Here is a 17,960-nt window from a genome sequence, read left to right as displayed (position 1 = left end):
ACTCATAGTAGCCTAAAAAAGTTTAATGACACTGGTCTGTTTCTTTCTTGCCATATGTATCATATAGCGAGAGTATTTGCAAATACCGGATACATACTTATTGTCAAAGTGTAATTTGGGACACAATTTTAGTTTACGGATTAACTCTATACCTTGTCCTCTTTTGGCCTACCTGGTCTTTGTTGGATTAATAAAATATATATCCTTGGGGTCAAAATCCATAGTATCCAGAACATCCTCAGCCATCTGGTTCTGCCACAGGGTAAAATTAGACTGGAAATAAGACAGTGTTACATAAAAGAGGCTTCCTCTGCCTAACCCTAACCCCCCAAGGGCTCCATTTGTAGAAAGAGTACAAGCCAGAAATCCTCTGCCCTACTGGATTCTTTCCATGGTACCAGCCTGTGGCTGAGCTCTAGTATCTTCATTTTTAAAATGGGGACAAAAGTACCTGTCCTACTACTCACAAGGGAGATTTGTGGATTTAATGAGATTACATCAAAGTACTTTATAGGCTACAAAACATAAACTTATATAATGACAGCTACCTTGTATTGAGCATCCTCAATTCAACTATCCTACAATTTTGGGAATAGTAGTGGAAGCCTTACATATAGCATATGATCTCTTTTAATGCTCAACACAACCCTGCATGGTTATTGTAATTATATTCATTGTATAAATCAGTTAACAGATACTTGAAGAGGCTGGATTATTTGATTTGCTAAAGTCAAATAGTTGGAAAGGAAAGAGTCCAGATTCAACTCAGTATTACTTCCAAATAGAGGCTCTCCTTCCCTTTCTGCTCAGAGCTAGCACATCATCCTCATGTCCTTAAGAATGGTAAGAAAAGGGATAGGTGGGGATCACTGTATAACCTGCCCCTCCCGCAGAGCTAACAAAGAAAACACCTTGATAAAATCTATACTTGTACTTTAGAACAGACCACCTGAAATCCCTGGGCTTCATATTATGGTTTTTACAGTTTTTATGTATCAAATATAAGGTGCAAGGGAAAAAACATGTTTAAAAAGAATACGGTATGTCCCCCTAGCCAGATTCTTAGATTTTTCACAAGTTCCATTCTACTCATATTGTCATGCACACACACACAAATCAAAAAGGACACGAAACAGGAATAGGGACTTCCTTTGCTTTGGAAAACAATCAAGAAGCGAGAAGATGTAAAATGCAGAAGAAAACATTTTTTCGTAGTAGCTAGTATGCCTTCATTAGGCATTAAGACACATTTCTGTTTATAACCTTAATACAGACGTATTTGTACTTTATAAAAATCAAGTCTCCCAGTAAAAATGGTATTTTACCACACTCATCTTTAAATTCCATCACTAAAAATGTAGTTATACACACCAATTTCGAACCTCTTGGAACATTCAGCAGAATAGATTTTAGTCACTGGAATGAACAGCTGCTCAGGAAAATAGCACTGCTTCAACCGTGATAGGGTTTGGTTGTCTATATTCTTGTCTTCCAGTAAAAAGATTTCATAAGCATAAACACTGGACTCCTTGTGGTTTCATCGATCAAGAGAACGTTTCTGAGCAGCTTCTGAGCAAACATTTCTTAACAGGTTGATCACAGATCTGGGGTCATCGCTCCTCATAATGGCACTGCCAGACACAATCATGTTAGCTCCTGCCTGGAAGAAGTAAACATTTAGGTTAAACAGAATTTCTGGACTAGAGTTTCTACCCTTGCATTTATCAGCACTTTAGCTATGCAAAAGGTACCTGGAGGTGAAGAGACTTACACAATCTAGTTCAATGAAGACATAAGTTAAAATGCTTAACCAATGAAGACATCAAATTATTTTAAATGTGTTTTAGAAATCAATGACTCTTGTAACCACCTTAAAATAAGCTACATTGTTGCATCTTTGCTAATATTTAGAAAAAGCTGTAAGAACTTTTAATCCTCAACTCTATTAAGGTTTTTGAAAAATATGCTAATGCTCACAAGGCTACTAAAAATATAAATTCTATTTTAATCTTTAAACTATGTAGTTGACCCTTGAACAATGCAGGGGTCAGGGGCACCAAATCCCTGTGTAGTTAGAAATCTGTAACTTTTAACTCCCTCCAAAATCTAACTAATAGTCTCCTATTGACTGGAAGCCTTCCAGTAACAACAGTTGACTAATACCTATTTTGTATATTATGTGTATTACATACTGTATTCTGAAAGTAAACTAGAAAGAAGAAAATCTTAAGAAAATCATAAGGAAAATACAAGTAGAATACTGTAAAAGGAGATCCGCGGAGTTTAGAACCATGTTATTCAAGGGTCAAACGTGTATGATTTGGAAGACAATAACTGCTAAAATGTGAAACTATAAAATATAGCAACATTACATAATTTCTCATTTTGATGTCAGGAAGAATGAAACACTCTTTCATGCAATGCCTCACTGCATTCCAGAAAGGCTCTGAGGGGCTTAAAAAATTTTTCAAGATACTCTTAAATGTGGAACCAAAGAAATCATAGAGAAAAGCAAGTAAGGTATGTCCAAATTTAGCTCTGAGCTCCCAGGATTTGACTTGAGGAGGGAAACCCAATCTGTTATGTGATCTGCTGCCAGAACAAAGTGGTAAGAGGCTAAAGGGAGAGGCCCCAAAGGGGAAGGAAATTTCTCCCAGGAGACACTGTCACTGTGATACAGCATACTACATCACTAACAACACTCCTCGTTAAAATGAAAAAAAAAAAAAAAAAAAAAAAGTTCTGTATGGTTACAGCTTGACATGTGTTCTAACGAAAGCAGAGAAAGCCCAATTGCAAAGCACAATTAAGTAAAAAAGAACTCCACAAGTGGTCAAAGGATACAGGCTGTTTAGTTAGCTCCTCTTCCATAAATACCTCACAGCCAAGCTTTTGAGAAGTATCCAGCAGAAAAGTATGGCATTTATACAAAAAAAAGTGCAGATTTGACCATTTTGCTTAACAAAAATGGACCACATAAACTTTTAATGACCTGCAGTGTTACAGGAAGGGCTGGCTCTCTCTCTCTCTCTCTCTCTCTCTATCTATCTAATTTTTGAGAGAGAGAGAGCAAGCATGAGCAGGAGGGGCAGAGGGAGAGGGAGAGAGAATCTCAAGAGGACTCCATACTGAGTGCAGAGCCCAACATGGGGCTGGATCTCAGGACCCTGAGGTGATGGGCTGCCACCCTCTTATGAAGCTTAGGGCCTAACTACTGAGCTCGGCTAGTTACTTGGGAAAACCCACCCCACCTCTGCACAGAGGATCACAGGTACCCAGAAATCAGATGGAGATGGAGCCATCAGAAATGGCTCTGGTCAATTCTTGCAAGGGACATACTAGTAATTAATATACCTCAGTTACACAAAATAAGAATCTTTCCACTTTATAAGCACATATGTTTTCTTGCCCTATTTTGGAAAAATGTCCTACTCCAAGGCCTAGAACTTAATGATCTCCAAAAGGCTGGCATTCAGCATATTGTTTTTTAAAAAAGTAACTTCCTTCAGCATCACTCAAAGAACTGGGACTTAACGTTTTAATGTGATTTGAGGACATTCTCTTATTGCTCTTCATTTTCGTAGTTCTACATTTGAATAAGAAAAAATTACTCTTCTCAGAAAGAAAGGCAATTTAGGAAATGGAGGGGAAACCTCTTCCGCTGACAAGACAATGTCCTAGACAATATATGTGAAAGGATATTGGTCAGAGTCATAGCTGAGTAGCAGTCTCACCTCTGCACACTTATGGATGGTGTCAGGACCTACTCCACCATCAACTTCTATGTCCAAAGATGGGAACTGCGTTCTCAACCAGTGAACCTAGATATACACAAAGAAATCAGTGACTCCTATGGTGGATATGTTGGGGGCAGGAAACAACCAAAGGGGAAAAAAAAAATCAAATAGCCAGTATCAGCCACTACAACAGGACTCCAAATATCTCACACATTCATTTGTTTGTTTACTTAAGTTTATTTAAAGTAATCTCTACACCCAACGTGGGGCTTGAACTCAGGACCCAGAGATCAACAGTCACATGCTCTTGTGACTGAGCCAGCCAGGCGCCTCAACACATGCTAACTTTTTATTAATACAAATTATGATTGGCGATACCTTCCTTTTTAATATACTGAGACAAATTCAGTTTCATAAAAGCAAGACTTGTTCTGTTTGGGAAATGGCATTCAATTTGTCATGGCTTTGCAGAGAATATACCTCATGCAAACAAGACAAAGATAAAACCCTCAATATCCTATGAAAAGAAATCTCCCAAAAGATCTAACGGCTACACAGATAAAAACTGAATGTTTTCTTCCTTGTGCTTACTGAATGAACACAAACAATAAATCCTCACCCCCAAATGAAGTATTTCTTTACCTTCGGCATCATATCTTCCATGAATTTCTGCCCTCCAAACCCAGGTTCCACTGTCATAACCAAGGCCATATCTATCTGATTAGCCCATGGTGCCAAATACTCAACTGTAGTTCCTGGTTTGATGGCAAGGCCAACCTATAACAGAGACAAATTTGCTACATCACATTAGCAATTATTTCCATATTATATTATTGTGGCATATCACACCCAGTAGAAATATTCTTAAAGAGTAGGACAGGCACAGAAATGGAATGCATATTCAGACTGTAGTTACTTTTTTAAGAAAGTCAACAAGGCTACCCAAACATAAATGTTTCTAAAAGGCAGTAATTTTCAGGAAACATTAGTGGAATATAGAAATCCTGTCTAACAAACCAGTTATACTTTAACTCTGGCTTCTCGGCTGAAGAACAGCTGCCTCCGTCTGGCCTTGCCTATCACTTCCTGTCTTCCACCCAAACTTCCACTCTGACAGTGGATTACTGTCACTGCTGACCTCTCACCTTCATCCCATTCTCCCGAATGTCTTTAATCAAAGCCCCTGGGTTTTCGGTTGCCTCAAGATGAAAGGTGTATTGATTGGCTCCTGCTACAGCCATTGGTTTTACCCACTGTTCCGGCCTGGACACCATCATGTGCATATCTAAAAAGAAAAGACACATCTCCTAAGTATTACTGAAGAGAAAAATACCTGGCTCAGGTTACTGAAGCTAACTTACTGTTTTTGTTGTTTGGGACAATAAACTATTTGGCATTAAAATAATTCTTAAGCAATTACCCTTCTGTATAGCTATAGTTAGTCTCCTTTGATCTTGAAGACAGGGTTCTGGTTAAACTCACTTACCAAAAAACCACATTTTTCCACACAAAGCATATGATGCTGTATATGACAAGTAAGGACTAGAATTTAGGAAACCTAGGTCTAGGACATGCCACTCTAAAAAACTTTAAAAAGTCCTATTATCTATGTGGACTTAGTTCCTCATTTATAAAACAGGAAAGCTAAAATAAGTGATTCTATCAGCACCTTATGGAACACTTACTATACCACTAATTACCCCAGGGCCCAGGGACAGAGAAAAAACAGACAAACACCTCTGCTGTCACGGAGATTACATTCTTAGTGAGGAGGACAAACCATAAAGAAAAGAAGTACTGTATTCAGTACGCACTGCGTTGGTAGTTAATACAGAGGTGTGGCTGGATGTGGGGATCATGGGCAGAACAGATAAGGTCAGAGGGGCACAAGGTGAAGAGACACAGGACAGAGCTCCCTAGGCCACTGGGTTTTATTCTGCAGGGGACAGGGGCACACAGTGGGATTCTGAGCTGCGAAGGGACAAGATCTAACCGAGGAGGCCATGGCAGTAAGGGGAGCAAGAACAACAGCAGCAACTGAAGAGGGTGAGAAGCGGCAGGCCTCTAGCACAGAGGGGGCCGAAGAGCCAGCAGGCTGCAGGAGGAAACTGCAAGTCTGACCCACATCCCAAGTGTGAAGCTCAAATCAGAGAGATGTCGTTAGGGGAGAGGGAGGTGGCCTTCTTCGGGATCTTGACTTAAAATGTAAGAGCAGTTAACCAGAAGAGGGTGGCTAAAGGGAGGCTGACTCAAGAAATGACACTGTCAAGAAGGAAACAGCAAATACGCCTGTGCCGGATGGATGTGTTCAGACAAGCAAACAAACTCACAGCCCTTCTGAGCCATACTAAAGAAAAAAATTTCTACTATTCTAGAATTCAACTGAGATCATAAAATGCAATAAGGCTTTGAAAAATATCAGGAAAAAGAGAATACCGCTTGACAAATGAAGCCAACATTAAAGTTTATATTTCTAAACTAACAAAAGTAACAAAAACAAAACACATTTTAGAGATAAAACATTGTTTTTAAAAGACAGACTGTATTTGGGGTTTATTTCTTTGTGATATAAACAAAGGCAACTCAATCTGCTTTAAAATATCTAGTTTACTCATTCATTAAGTTACCAGACTGCTACGTCATTCCATCTCCAGCAGGCAGTGACAACTGGCAACTCCCACTGGAGAATCTCATGGTCAGTCACCGGTCCCGTGAATTTGCTTGTAGTTCACATATGGAGATAAGCAGTTCTCAAAGCAGTTCTATCATCAGCCTCCCTTTACACTCTGAAAAATTACTGAGGACCCCCCAAAGTGCTGTTGGTGTGAGCTGTGTTTATCAGTATCTAAAATATATTAGAAATTCAAGCTAAGAAATTTTAAAGGTCTACTTCTTCATTGAACAATAATAAGCAACAATAAGTCTACCACATGTTAATGTCAGAGGGACATTATTTTACTCATGTTGCAAGTTACTAGCGTCTGGCTTCGCAGAAGACCTCTGTATTCTCACGTGTGCTCTGCATTTAGTCTGTTGACAAATGTTGTTTTCTATGAAGACAAGGGGACAAGTACATGGAGGAAATGGCAGGGGTCCGTTAATCGCCTGTTTGGACCGGTGTGGACAGTCTCCTCGTCCTAACCCAGCACTCGACAAATACTCCTTTCCACTGCAGTGTGGAATCTGTAAACCCTACCAGTGAACTTTTCTGCACTTGGTTACACTACAAGTCACTGGCCTAAACTAATACAATCTGAATGGATCTCTTAAGTGCCAGTTTACTGAATGGCACAGATCTTCCAAACGACGACACATTTCATTATATCCTATCAGAAAATCACACTTGCTAATGTCACTATGGAGTTTAATAGGAAAGCTGTAAACAGTAGAAAGCTAACGACCTCACAGAGGCAGATACAAGTTTTTCACAATTCAAATGGTCACTTCCAAGCTCTAACAGTGGAAACATAAAAAGAGGTTATATTCCTTGAAGTGACAAGCTAACTTAGTTACTTTTAAAGAAAATGTCAGTCCTGCATGCAGCTTTACATGTACCTCCCACTCTGTCATAATAAGTATTAAATGAAATGTACCCAAGGATCAAGATTTACTGTAATTAATAATTTGTACTGATTCATCAAGGATATTTCTATGAACACATGGTGATGAAGAATATTATGATAACTACTTGGATGGTTCAACACCATTGCTTTGATTCGGGCCACGGCACTAACAAACTCACCACTGCTTCTGCCCTATACAAATAACGGCAAATAACACTGTCTTATGAAAATAGGGTTCACCTCATGTCCCACCTGCAAGGGATTCCTGTGGGTTGTCAGATCATAGCTGAAGACTGCTGATTTCAATAACAGCAAAACAAAAACAAAACAAAACACAAAAACAACAGATTACCCCTATCACTTGATGGCTTAATGGTTATTTCTACTCAATATGGAGATTGAACCGTTCAGAACTTAAGCAGTTACTCGTGCAATTTGTGAATTACTTCTTAAAATATACACGTGAATCAGTTATCCAACAACTAAGACCCAAGAATTAAACAAAAAAACACACTTCCTAATATAAAAACAAAGGTCACAAAACCCAAACATTAAAGCATTCGGAGTCCATTCATCTTTATTGTAGACCCACTGCCAGACAGACTGATTAGCGAGTTTATTGGCAAATAAATGAAAAACAGAAAGAAAAAGCAGATTGTGTGTGGTTGTGTCAACGGGGTTGGTAAGAGAGGCACAAACATAGGAGACACAAATAGCAGTGAGAAGGGGTGCTAGGAGTCCAAATAAAAGAGGAAAAGAAAAAAAAAATTCTTTTAAATCCATATAAAGCCAGATGCAAAGGACTCTGTGGCCAAAGCACAGCAGGGTAAAACAAGGCTACTTATTTCATTCACCTCTGATGATCATAAGAACAAACTTATCTTGGAAAATTCATTTTCTAAAATGTTATAAAAAGGGCAGCCCCGGGTGGCTCAGCGGTTCAGCACCGCCTTCAGCCCAGGACCCGATCCTAAAGACCTGGGATCAAGTCCTACGTCGGGCTCCCTGCATGGAGCCTGCTTCTCCCTCTGCCTGTGTCTCTGCCTCTCTCTCTTTCTCTCTCATGAATAAATAAATAAAATCTTTAAAAAAAATTGTTATAAAAAGCTTAGCTAATCAGGAGTACATTTCATTATTTGAAAATTTCAAAATGGCGAACATTCTAGTGGAACATGATTTCCCTCATGCTACAGAAATTAAGTGATGAGACATTTTCCTTCGAGAAAAGTAGATGGGTCCTATAGAGGTCCTGCCCGAGAGAAATTTCCACAATAATGGCAATGCTCCAGAGTGGCATTGTACAACACAGTAGGCACTAGACTCACGTGGTTATAGAGAGCTTTCGATACGGCTACTGCCACTGAGAAGCTTAATCTTTCATTTTATTTAATATGAACTAAGTTTCACAATTCCAAAAATGACATAAGAACGTACTTATAAAAATTTGTTAAATTTCTTATAAATTTCTTATGCACAAGAGATTTGTCAGGTTAAGCCATTCCTAAGTTTAAGAGCAATAACAACACGTGGACTGAATCCATGCTCTTGAGAAATGACTTCTAGGTCACTGTGACTTCTTAAAAATCTTCACTCACCTTATCCTACCTACAATGCCAGAGTGGCACATATATAGGCCCCACTTCCAGAAACTCCAATTTGCACTAAATAATTGGTCTTCCTTCTAGACCATATATCAACTGATTTATAAATTCATTTAACAACTATACTAAGCTCCAATCTTGTGTCTATGTTCACGTCTAAGGAAACCACAGTAAATAAAGTGGATTAAATTCCTGCCCTGGGGATCCCTGGGTGGCGCAGCGGTTTAGCGCCTGCCTTTGGCCCAGGGCGCGATCCTGGAGACCAGGGATCGAATCCCACGTCGGGCTCCCGGTGCATGGAGCCTGCTTCTCCCTCTGCCTGTGTCTCTGCCTCTCTCTCTCTCTCTCTCTGTGACTATCATAAATAAATAAAAGTTAAAAAAAATTTAAAAAAATTCCTGCCCTAAAGGAATTTACAGGGATGCCTGGGTGGCTCAGGTGGTTGAGCATCTGCCTTCTGCTCAGGTCATGACCCCAGGGTCCTGGGATGGAGCCCCATGTTGAGCTTCCTGCTCAGCAGGGAGTCAGCTTCTCTCTCTCTCTCTCTCTCTGCCCCTCCCCACCACTTGTTTTCTCATAAATAAAATCTCTAAAGGAATTTACAGTCTGATAAAAGTAATCTGATTGAAGTTCTAAAAAGGAAATTCAGAAGGTGATAGGCTAACTGGACAAAGGTTAATTTAGAATGGGGTGCTTGAATTTAGAATGGGGTGCTTGGAGAAAGGCCTCTCTGAAGAAATGCCAATAATTCAGGGGCAACAGATACGTCAGAGCTAGCCAGGTGAACACTTGTCCAGGGAAAGAGATCAGCCGAAGTGGCAAGGCCCTGAAGCAAGAAAAGAGTTTGGCTTATTACAAGCAGCCAACAAAGCCTCGGCACTGGGAGCAGGGAGAAAGGAAGGGTTCAAGAGGAGACTGGAAGGTGGGAAATGGACCCTCTACTTTTCCTTTACTTGAGCAACATATCCAGCTTCTGACAGCGTTAACACACCCACTTACCAAAGAAAGGGTCCTGGCCTAGCTGCTTTCGGAGGCTTTCTACCACAGGGTGCCCAAAGGTGATGTTGGGAACAAAATGCCTATAAGACAAACAAAATCTTACTCTGAAAATGTTTTCAATTCAGTTTCTGTATTTTTCTCAAATGTATTCTCATGAGGGTAGAGGGGATTGTCTGTGATAGCAGCATTTTTCAGTGCAACATTTAACATCAACAGTGTTAAACAATACCAACAATATCCGAGAATTTCAGTTATGTAAAGCAGTATTTCCTTGACATTTCAACAAATTGTAACAACGTCACAAGACTTGATTCTATGATTCATCATCCAAGAGGTAAAAGTGGAAAGAAGACAAAATCAAAACCCCGAAAGTTCTATGACTTGCCCAAGTCACACACTAGTTAGGAAGTTCTGGACTCTGACACGGGTCTCTCCAACTCTCATCTGCCACAGGCTGCCTGTGGCTACTTCTAACCTACCTCTATCACAGGGCACTAAACGACAGTTTAAAATTTTGTAAAAATCATCAGCAAAGCAGCTTGATGTGTGTATTAATAACTGCCATTTCCGGAGGATTTACAACATGCCAGGGGTTGTACCTTCTTTCATTACATCTTCACAGCAGCCTCATGAAGGAGATGCTGTTATATCCCTGCCTGAAGAGCACGGGATGAGTAACTTCCTATTGGGTTATGAGTAACCCAATAATAATCTGTGGAGGCAGGATTCAAATGAATTCCTCTTGGCATCTGACCCAAGGTACTTCACACCACCAACCCGCTCCAGGCAGCCCTCCTCTCACTAGCTTTCTTCGATATTTAACAAAACCCCCTCTGTACAAGTACCTGCCTGGGTTTTATACAGAAGTTGGGGAGTTCCTGCTTACCCAGAAAAATTTACCATCTCCTTGGAAAGAAATGGCTAGGGACTCCACAGGAGCCATGACCTGACTGTGGTGGCTCTCCAATTGGTGAGAGCCAATTCCCTTCACATCCAGGTGGCCTGTGCAACCAGTTCTCACCAAAGGACTGTCACAGGATGGAAGGAGACAATGTCCCTCAATTTCTTCATCGAAGAACATTCACACTCAACTGTCACATGAACGAACTGTTCCATGAGTGAACTTTATAATGTTGACCCACTGAACTCTGGGCTTTATTGGTTAAAAGCCATAGACATTACCCTAGATGAGGACTGCAAGAAAAGCGAACAGTAGCAACGTGGCAATGTGAGGTGAGTAGCATGGCTCTTTAAAAGAGGGGAGGATCATAAGATTTACGGAACAAATAGAATTTGTAAAGATGGGCAAGGGAACAAGGCAATGGCAGAAATAAGCAAGTTATAGTCAAAGAAGGGGAGAAGTGGTGGTGGTCGGCTTGGCGAACATGAAAAGAACAGGAGGTAGACTGCGTCACATGGAGGGTAGGGAACGGCAGGCGCGGACTCTGGAATCCATCCTATGGAAAATGTGGAGTTCTAAAGGCAGAAACAGGCTGGCTCTGTCCGTAGAGCACGTGACTCTCGATCTTCTTGGATTTGTGAGTTTGAGCCCCACAGTGGGTGTAGAGATTATTTAAAAAAAACAAATAAATAATAATAATAATAAAGCAAGAAGCAAATAAAAAATAAACTGCAAATAATAAAATAGGAAGATGGCCTGGGCAGTACATCAGAAGCAAGGAGGTAGGTGTTGGCAAATGGCAAGGAGCAGTAAGAATGGAAATGAAAGACAGGTACAGTGACGGGACTTGCTCACTGATTACATGCGGGGGACAGAGAAGAGAAGATAAATGTGATTAGGATCTTAAGCTTAGGGAAGCCCGGGTGGCTCAGCAGTTTAGCACCTCCCTTCAGCCCAGGGCGTGAGCCTGGAGTCCCGGGATCAGGTCCCACATCAGGTTCCCAGCATAGAGCCTGCTTCTCCCTCTGCCTGTGTCTCCGCCTCTATCTGTATCTCTAGTGAATAAATAAATAAAATCTTTAAAATCTAAAACTTCCATGGGCCAGCCACCATCCTAAATTCTCAACATTCAGTATGCAACCAACTCTGTGGGGTAGGCACTCCTATCATCTGCATGTTACAGATGAGGAAAAGAGGATCAAGGTCACACAGCCAGGAAGTGCCGGAGGCGGGCATTGAACGCGGGCCATCTGGCTCCAAAGTCCAGCCTTTCAACTATTATGCTCACCTGCTGTCCACTGATAACTAACAACAAAAAAAGAAAGTCCAGAGGAGGAGGAGAGAGAGCTCAGGACTCAGGACACCTCTGAGAGGGACCGGGTGAGGTGAATGGGTCCAGACACTTGCACCTGCAAACACTTCCGTCCCTGGAGGTTGTGTTTCTAGTACTTAGAACATCATTCTACCGTTCACCTAAGAGCAGTGACTACCTGTGTTAGGAGAAAATGGTTATGTTTACTTGGAACACAGAGGTGGGGATCAGAGAAGCAGACAGGGAGGCCTACTGGATAGCATACAACTCCAGAACAAGAGATTCGGCTTCTGTTCACTGCTTCTGTCATCTGCTGCATGGCCCTGGGAGGACTTCAGCAGCCTTCAACCTCAGGTTACCTTTATAGTGAAAATAAGTTGTGTCTGTCTTCACACGCCATCTAAACACACACACCTTGAGAATATATGAGAATAAAACAAATTTACTTTATGGGAAACAAGAATAAAATATCATCTGAAAGGACTGGTCCCCAAGTGGTAGGCCTAATTGCACTGATGATCAATGCAGTGCACTGGGTTCGCCTCGTCCACCAGGAGAACAGAAACCTACCGATGCCCTCAGAGGAAACCAAAGGCTTATGGGTAAGCCAAGGCAAAAAAGGGCAACAAACCCAAGCATGAAGTCAATGGGTCCTAAATTTGCCCGACAACATTAACCCTGGGAGCCCTTGGCACAAAGGATTTACGGGCCCTCCTCCAACCCTCTGACACCAAGGAGGACCTGAGAATCAAAATTTCTAATAAATGCCCTGCGGGTTCTTATCAGACCAGCTTGGAAAATACCAAATTATTTCACTCCAATGAAGTGAAATCTCATCAAGGAAGTCTGCTTCATCCTTATTTTATTCTTTTTTCCCCCCTTAAAGGTACTTTGTGAAGTCTGCAAAAAAGAACACACAATAAAAAAAAAGGTCTCTTTTTCCCCCAGAGACTTACTGAGATTTGGCTATAATAGTCTCCAACACAGGCACAGAATTATTTTCTCTCTCATCACTTCCCATCATCAACCCTAAGCTTTGTTTACAATTGTCACACAATAAGCTTCAGACAAATAAAACCTTTACCGGCTCTCCCATCAAGGCTAAGATGGCTAGAAGACTTGGCGAAGACTGATCTAAAATGGAGCTAGGCGGTAACCAGAAAACATCTCCAGTGAATCTGGAAACACCTTTCATATGTCTACAGGGGCTGGCAGGAAACACGGAGGAGCACAACAGGGCAGGTGGGGACAGAAGACCGATGAAGAACATCCACCAGCCGAGCTGCTACGGCGGCTCCATTCAGCTCCAGCCCGCTGTGGCCTCAGAAGGCTGTGGACCCACCACCGGCGAACCTTTGGATGTTTTTCAAAAGTCAGCAATTTAGTACTAATGTGAAATCCCCCAACCCTAAATCCTGGTAAGCAATTTAGAAACTGCATAATTGTTCTGCTCCTACACTGAGGACCAACGCCATTTCTGGTCACTGTCGTGTCATGATAGGTTTATATGCTTTCCAATTTTCTTTTCTAGAGAAATCACTTGTTCTTTTTTTTTTTCCATGTATCCAACCATACACCATGCACCATGCCCCACAGTATTCCCAAAATTCGTTCCTGACTTTCAAGATGAAGACATTCAGTTTTAATCAGGAGAGAAATTGGGGGGAGGGGCATTCTTGGGGGGGGGGAAATAATAGGTGCACTCAAACTGTAATAGTGGACTCCGTTTAAACGGATCAGGAAAAAAAAAAAAAAAAAGCATGAAGGCAGGACCTGGAGGGAAGCTAAGCTGTGGCTGGCCACCTTGGAAAAGGGAGTCCAGGGATCCCTGGGTGGCTCAGCGGTTTAGCGTCTGCCTTCAGCCCAGGGCGTGATCCTGGAGTCCCAGGATCAAGCCCCACATCGAGCTCCCTGCAGAGAGCCTGCTTCTCCTGCTGCCTGTGTCTCTGCCCCTCTCTCTCTGAGTCTCTCATGAATAAATAAATAAAATCTTTAAAAAAAAAAAAAGGAAAAGGGAGTCCAGGTCCCCACTTTCACACATCTGGCCTAGGAAACAATGCACCTGAGCCAGCCTTGCCTCTTCTGGCTGCAGATCACAAGAGGTTGAACCTCCCTAAACTAGTTTCCTCCTTTGCAAAAGGGAAATAAAAATACCTCTTAGCTCAAAAAGTTGTGAAGGTTAAAAGGGAAAGGATTTTAAAACGGTGTTTGGAGAATTTAATTTTGTCAAACCAAGATGTTACTTGGCAAAGGGGGAAAGGAGTCAATAAAGACAAATACTTTTATCTTAATAAGCTCCGGGTCTGCCACAGGGGCTGGGAAGGAACAAATGTGATTCATTAGAAATCCCTCTTACGATGGATCCAATCATTCATTCAACCAATCATAACTAAACCTGCCATGGTGCTTCACCTGAAGAGGATTGAGGTGAGCCACAAAGAGACCCTGCTTTCAGAGTCTGCAGCGTTAGCAGGAGAGATACGAAATACACAAACGTTAAGTATAAACTTTTAGTTCCTCTTTGAGGAAAAAGAATGTCTTAATCATTCTCCATTAGCCCAGGAGCCACAGAAGCCATTCGTTTCTGAGACAACACAAGCCGCTGCATGCTTCTGATCCTGGTTCCTCCACTTCCCAACTAGGAGATCTCCGACAGGTGACTTGACCTCTTTGTGTCCAATTCCCCACTGTCAAGTGCTGGTGCCAATAAGAGCACCAACCTCATGAGGTTGTGTGAGTTAATTCCCAAAAAAACATCAGAATTAGTGAAGTGTTCCAAAATAATAGCTGCTACTGTTACCGCTCATGGTCCTGACTTGTGAACAGAAACAAGTTATCTTTTCCATTCCCTTACTCAAACATGGTCGGAGACTTATTTAAAAAAAAAAAAAAAATCAAATTGCTGTGCCTGTTAAAGAGACTACACACATACACGTGCGGCCTGCTCCATCCTGACGTAGGGGTCTCAGACGCCAAATTTCATGTCCCACACTTGAAAACGGGCCCATCTCCGAAGTACACACTCCATTTACTTATGTGTGAAAGTTCAGAACTTTCCAGAAAAGCAGAATTACCTCCCATGACAGCACGATAAAATCGCGCTTTTGTGAAGAGGCAGTATTTACTAATCTGATGCACTTACCCTATAATTCTCAATACTCTCGGGTCAAGAATTTGCCATTATCGGTCGGGATACTGATAAATGAATGAGGTGCAAACGGGAAAAGATCTAACCAGACAGAACAAAGGAAGACAGAACTCTTGTAACAGGAGTGACATCAAAACCAAAAGGCAGTGACTGATTCTTTTCGTAAATGACACAAATTTGCGAGAGGGCACACAGGCATTCCACCTATTTAAAATCAATTATTTTTCTACCGGGACCCAAGGTAATGGCTGTTATTACTTCAAGGCCAGTTGTCGGGCGACTTAAACTACTTGGCGGGCAGCCCAGCGGTTTAGCGCCGCCTTCAGGGCGTGACCCTGGAGACCTGGGATCGAGTCTCCCACGTCGGGCTCCCTGCATGGAGCCTGCTTCTCCCTCTGCCTGTGTCTCTCTCCCTCTCTGCGTATTCTCATGAATAAGTAAAAATGTTTGAAAAAGGAAAAGAAAAAGAAAAAAAGAAAAGGCAGGCCGGGTGGCTCAGCGGTTTAGCGCCGCCTTCAGCCCAGGGCGTGACCCTGGAGACCCCGGATCGAGTCCCACGTTGGGCTCCCTGCATGGAGCCTGCCTCTCCATCTCTCTCTAATAAATAAATAAAAAAATCTTAAAAAAAAAAAAAGAAAGAAAAGAAAAGAAAAGAAAAGAAAAGAAAAGAAAAGAAAAGAAAAGAAAAGAAACTACTTGGCGAATCTAACAAAGTACAATCTGCAACTGGGGCACGATGCTGTGTGACCCTGAGAGTCCCACCTTGTGGAGTCACCTTCCAGAAACCAGCATCGTCCTGATTCTGAACGATGTGGAGTGTGTGCTACAACTACAGCGCTTACAAAAAACAAAAACAAAAAACAAACAAACAAACAAACAAAAAAAACCACTGACCTCCCTGGAGAGCAGGGTGCCTGAAGAAAAAAAATAAACAGGTGAATCAAAATTCCAACAATGACCCCAACAACTGCGGATCACGGAGAATTTGCTGTATGGCAGGCCCTGCATGCTGGGCGCTCGGCCCGTCCGCCTTCCGGAGGGGCCTGCGCGGGGCAGGTTCCATCATTATCCCCATTTTTCACAGAATGAGGCCGAAGCTCAGCGAGGTGAAGCGGCTTGTCCCACCTAACGGGCGGAACGCGGGCAAGCTCACCACAGGTGCCGGGCTCGCCGTCGTCACACGGATGTGCCTCCCCAGCGTTAGCCTCTGACTAGCCATATGAGCTTGGGCAAGTCATGCCTATCCCCTTGGGCCTCAGTTTCCCTAACTGGAAATGAGCGCCGTGTCCTGGAGGTCCCCGACTGCGTGCGGGTCCCGAGGGCTGGAGGCCACACGTTAAGGGGGGAGGGGGGGTGGCCGGGGGGGGGGCGGATTCCCTCGGGGTCGCCCCGGGGCCCTCCCCGCCGGCCCCCTTCTCAGGAGCGCGTTCGGAGCGAGGCGCTCCGCGGCCCGGGCCGCCGTGCAGCCAACAGGCGCCCCACCGAGCTGCGCCGAGCCCGCCCGCGCGGCCACCCCGACCCCAGCGCCCCAGCGCCGCCGAGTTACCCGTCCATTACATCCAGGTGCAAATAATCGGCCCCAGAGTCCAGCATCCGGAGGCACTCGGCCCCTAAGTTGGCCAAATCGCTGTTAAGGATGGACGGGCCAATCCTGCAGCCGGACGCCATGGTGCTGGTCCCCGAGAGCAAGTTACCCACGAGTCCCCCGGCAGGACCAGAGTGTCGCCCCGATTGGCTGCGCAGTTCTAGCCCCTTCCCGGTACAGTCTTCCGGACTCCGCCGGAAGCAGCTGCCCGCGCGCCGGAAGTCCCGCCTCCCCCAGGGGGCGGGGCCGCCCGCCCGGGGGCCTGGGGGCGGGGCCTTGCCTGCAGGCCCAGGCTTCTTGCCCTTGACCTTCAGGAAGCCCGCCCCTCGGAGTTCGCGGTCCTCGCGGACCTCAGGCAGCTTGTTAAGTGCTGGCTTTGCACCCCCTGCAGCTCCCTTGCCCTCACGCCCTCGCTCGCTTTGTGCTTCCCCGTTGTTTGCATCTGCGTCGCTTTCCGCTCCAGCTCCTGCGCTTGTCTTCAAGGAACAAAAGAGCAGTCCCCTCCGCCCGCGCCCCTCTCCTTAAACTCCTGCCAAGAGGTGGAGGAGTCAGGCTTAGGGCAGAGGCCTCGCGCTTCGGGAATAACAATTCTCCCTGCTTCTGTTTTCTCACCTGTTAGGGTCCTCCCAGCCTTTGGGGGGATGTAAGGATTTGGCAGGTGAATCCAGGGTAAGGCGCCCCGCACGTGCGGCCTGGTGCTGCTTGCAAATTATCCATCCATCCATCTGTCGATGGACTCTGAGCTCCTTCCACGGTCCACAATAGCCTAACTGGAAGGAGCCTCGGTGTCCATCGACAGATGATGGATAGAGAAGCTGTGGTCTAGGTATTCAATGGAACATTCCTCAGCCATTAGAAACGACAAAAACCCACCACTTGCTTCGAGGTGGATGGACCTGGAGGGTATGATGCTGAGTGAAGTAAGTCAATCGGAGAAGGACAAACATTATACGGTCTCATTCATTTGGGGGAATATAAAAAATAGTGAAAGGGAATAAAGGGAAAGGAGAGAGGATGAGTGGGAAATATCAGTGAGGGAGACAGAACATGAGAGACTCCTAACTCTGGGAAATGAACAAAGGGTGGTGGAAGGGGAGGTGGGCCGGGGGTGGGG

The 17,960-nt window shown here is 43.6% G+C and overlaps 1 protein-coding gene across 1 annotated transcript; it reads right to left on the bottom strand.

The window, feature by feature from the left end:
- Window positions 1-1,185: 1,185 nt before the first annotated feature.
- On the bottom strand, window positions 1,186-17,038 carry RPE (ribulose-5-phosphate-3-epimerase). The gene is made up of 6 exons (XM_055345560.1): window positions 16,808-17,038; window positions 9,901-9,980; window positions 4,883-5,022; window positions 4,380-4,514; window positions 3,735-3,821; window positions 1,186-1,660 (listed from the first exon to the last, which is right to left on the bottom strand). Exons 1-6 carry the CDS (start codon window positions 16,927-16,929, stop codon window positions 1,538-1,540), a joined length of 687 nt encoding a protein of 228 aa, XP_055201535.1. The 5' UTR covers window positions 16,930-17,038; the 3' UTR covers window positions 1,186-1,537.
- Window positions 17,039-17,960: the final 922 nt, after the last annotated feature.

Source organism: Nyctereutes procyonoides, unplaced genomic scaffold (assembly GCF_905146905.1).
Source record: "Nyctereutes procyonoides isolate TBG_1078 unplaced genomic scaffold, NYPRO_anot_genome, whole genome shotgun sequence".
Lineage (NCBI taxonomy): Eukaryota > Metazoa > Chordata > Mammalia > Carnivora > Canidae > Nyctereutes > Nyctereutes procyonoides.
Note: the sequence above shows the minus strand (reverse complement) of the source record. Positions and strands in the feature narration are given on the sequence as shown.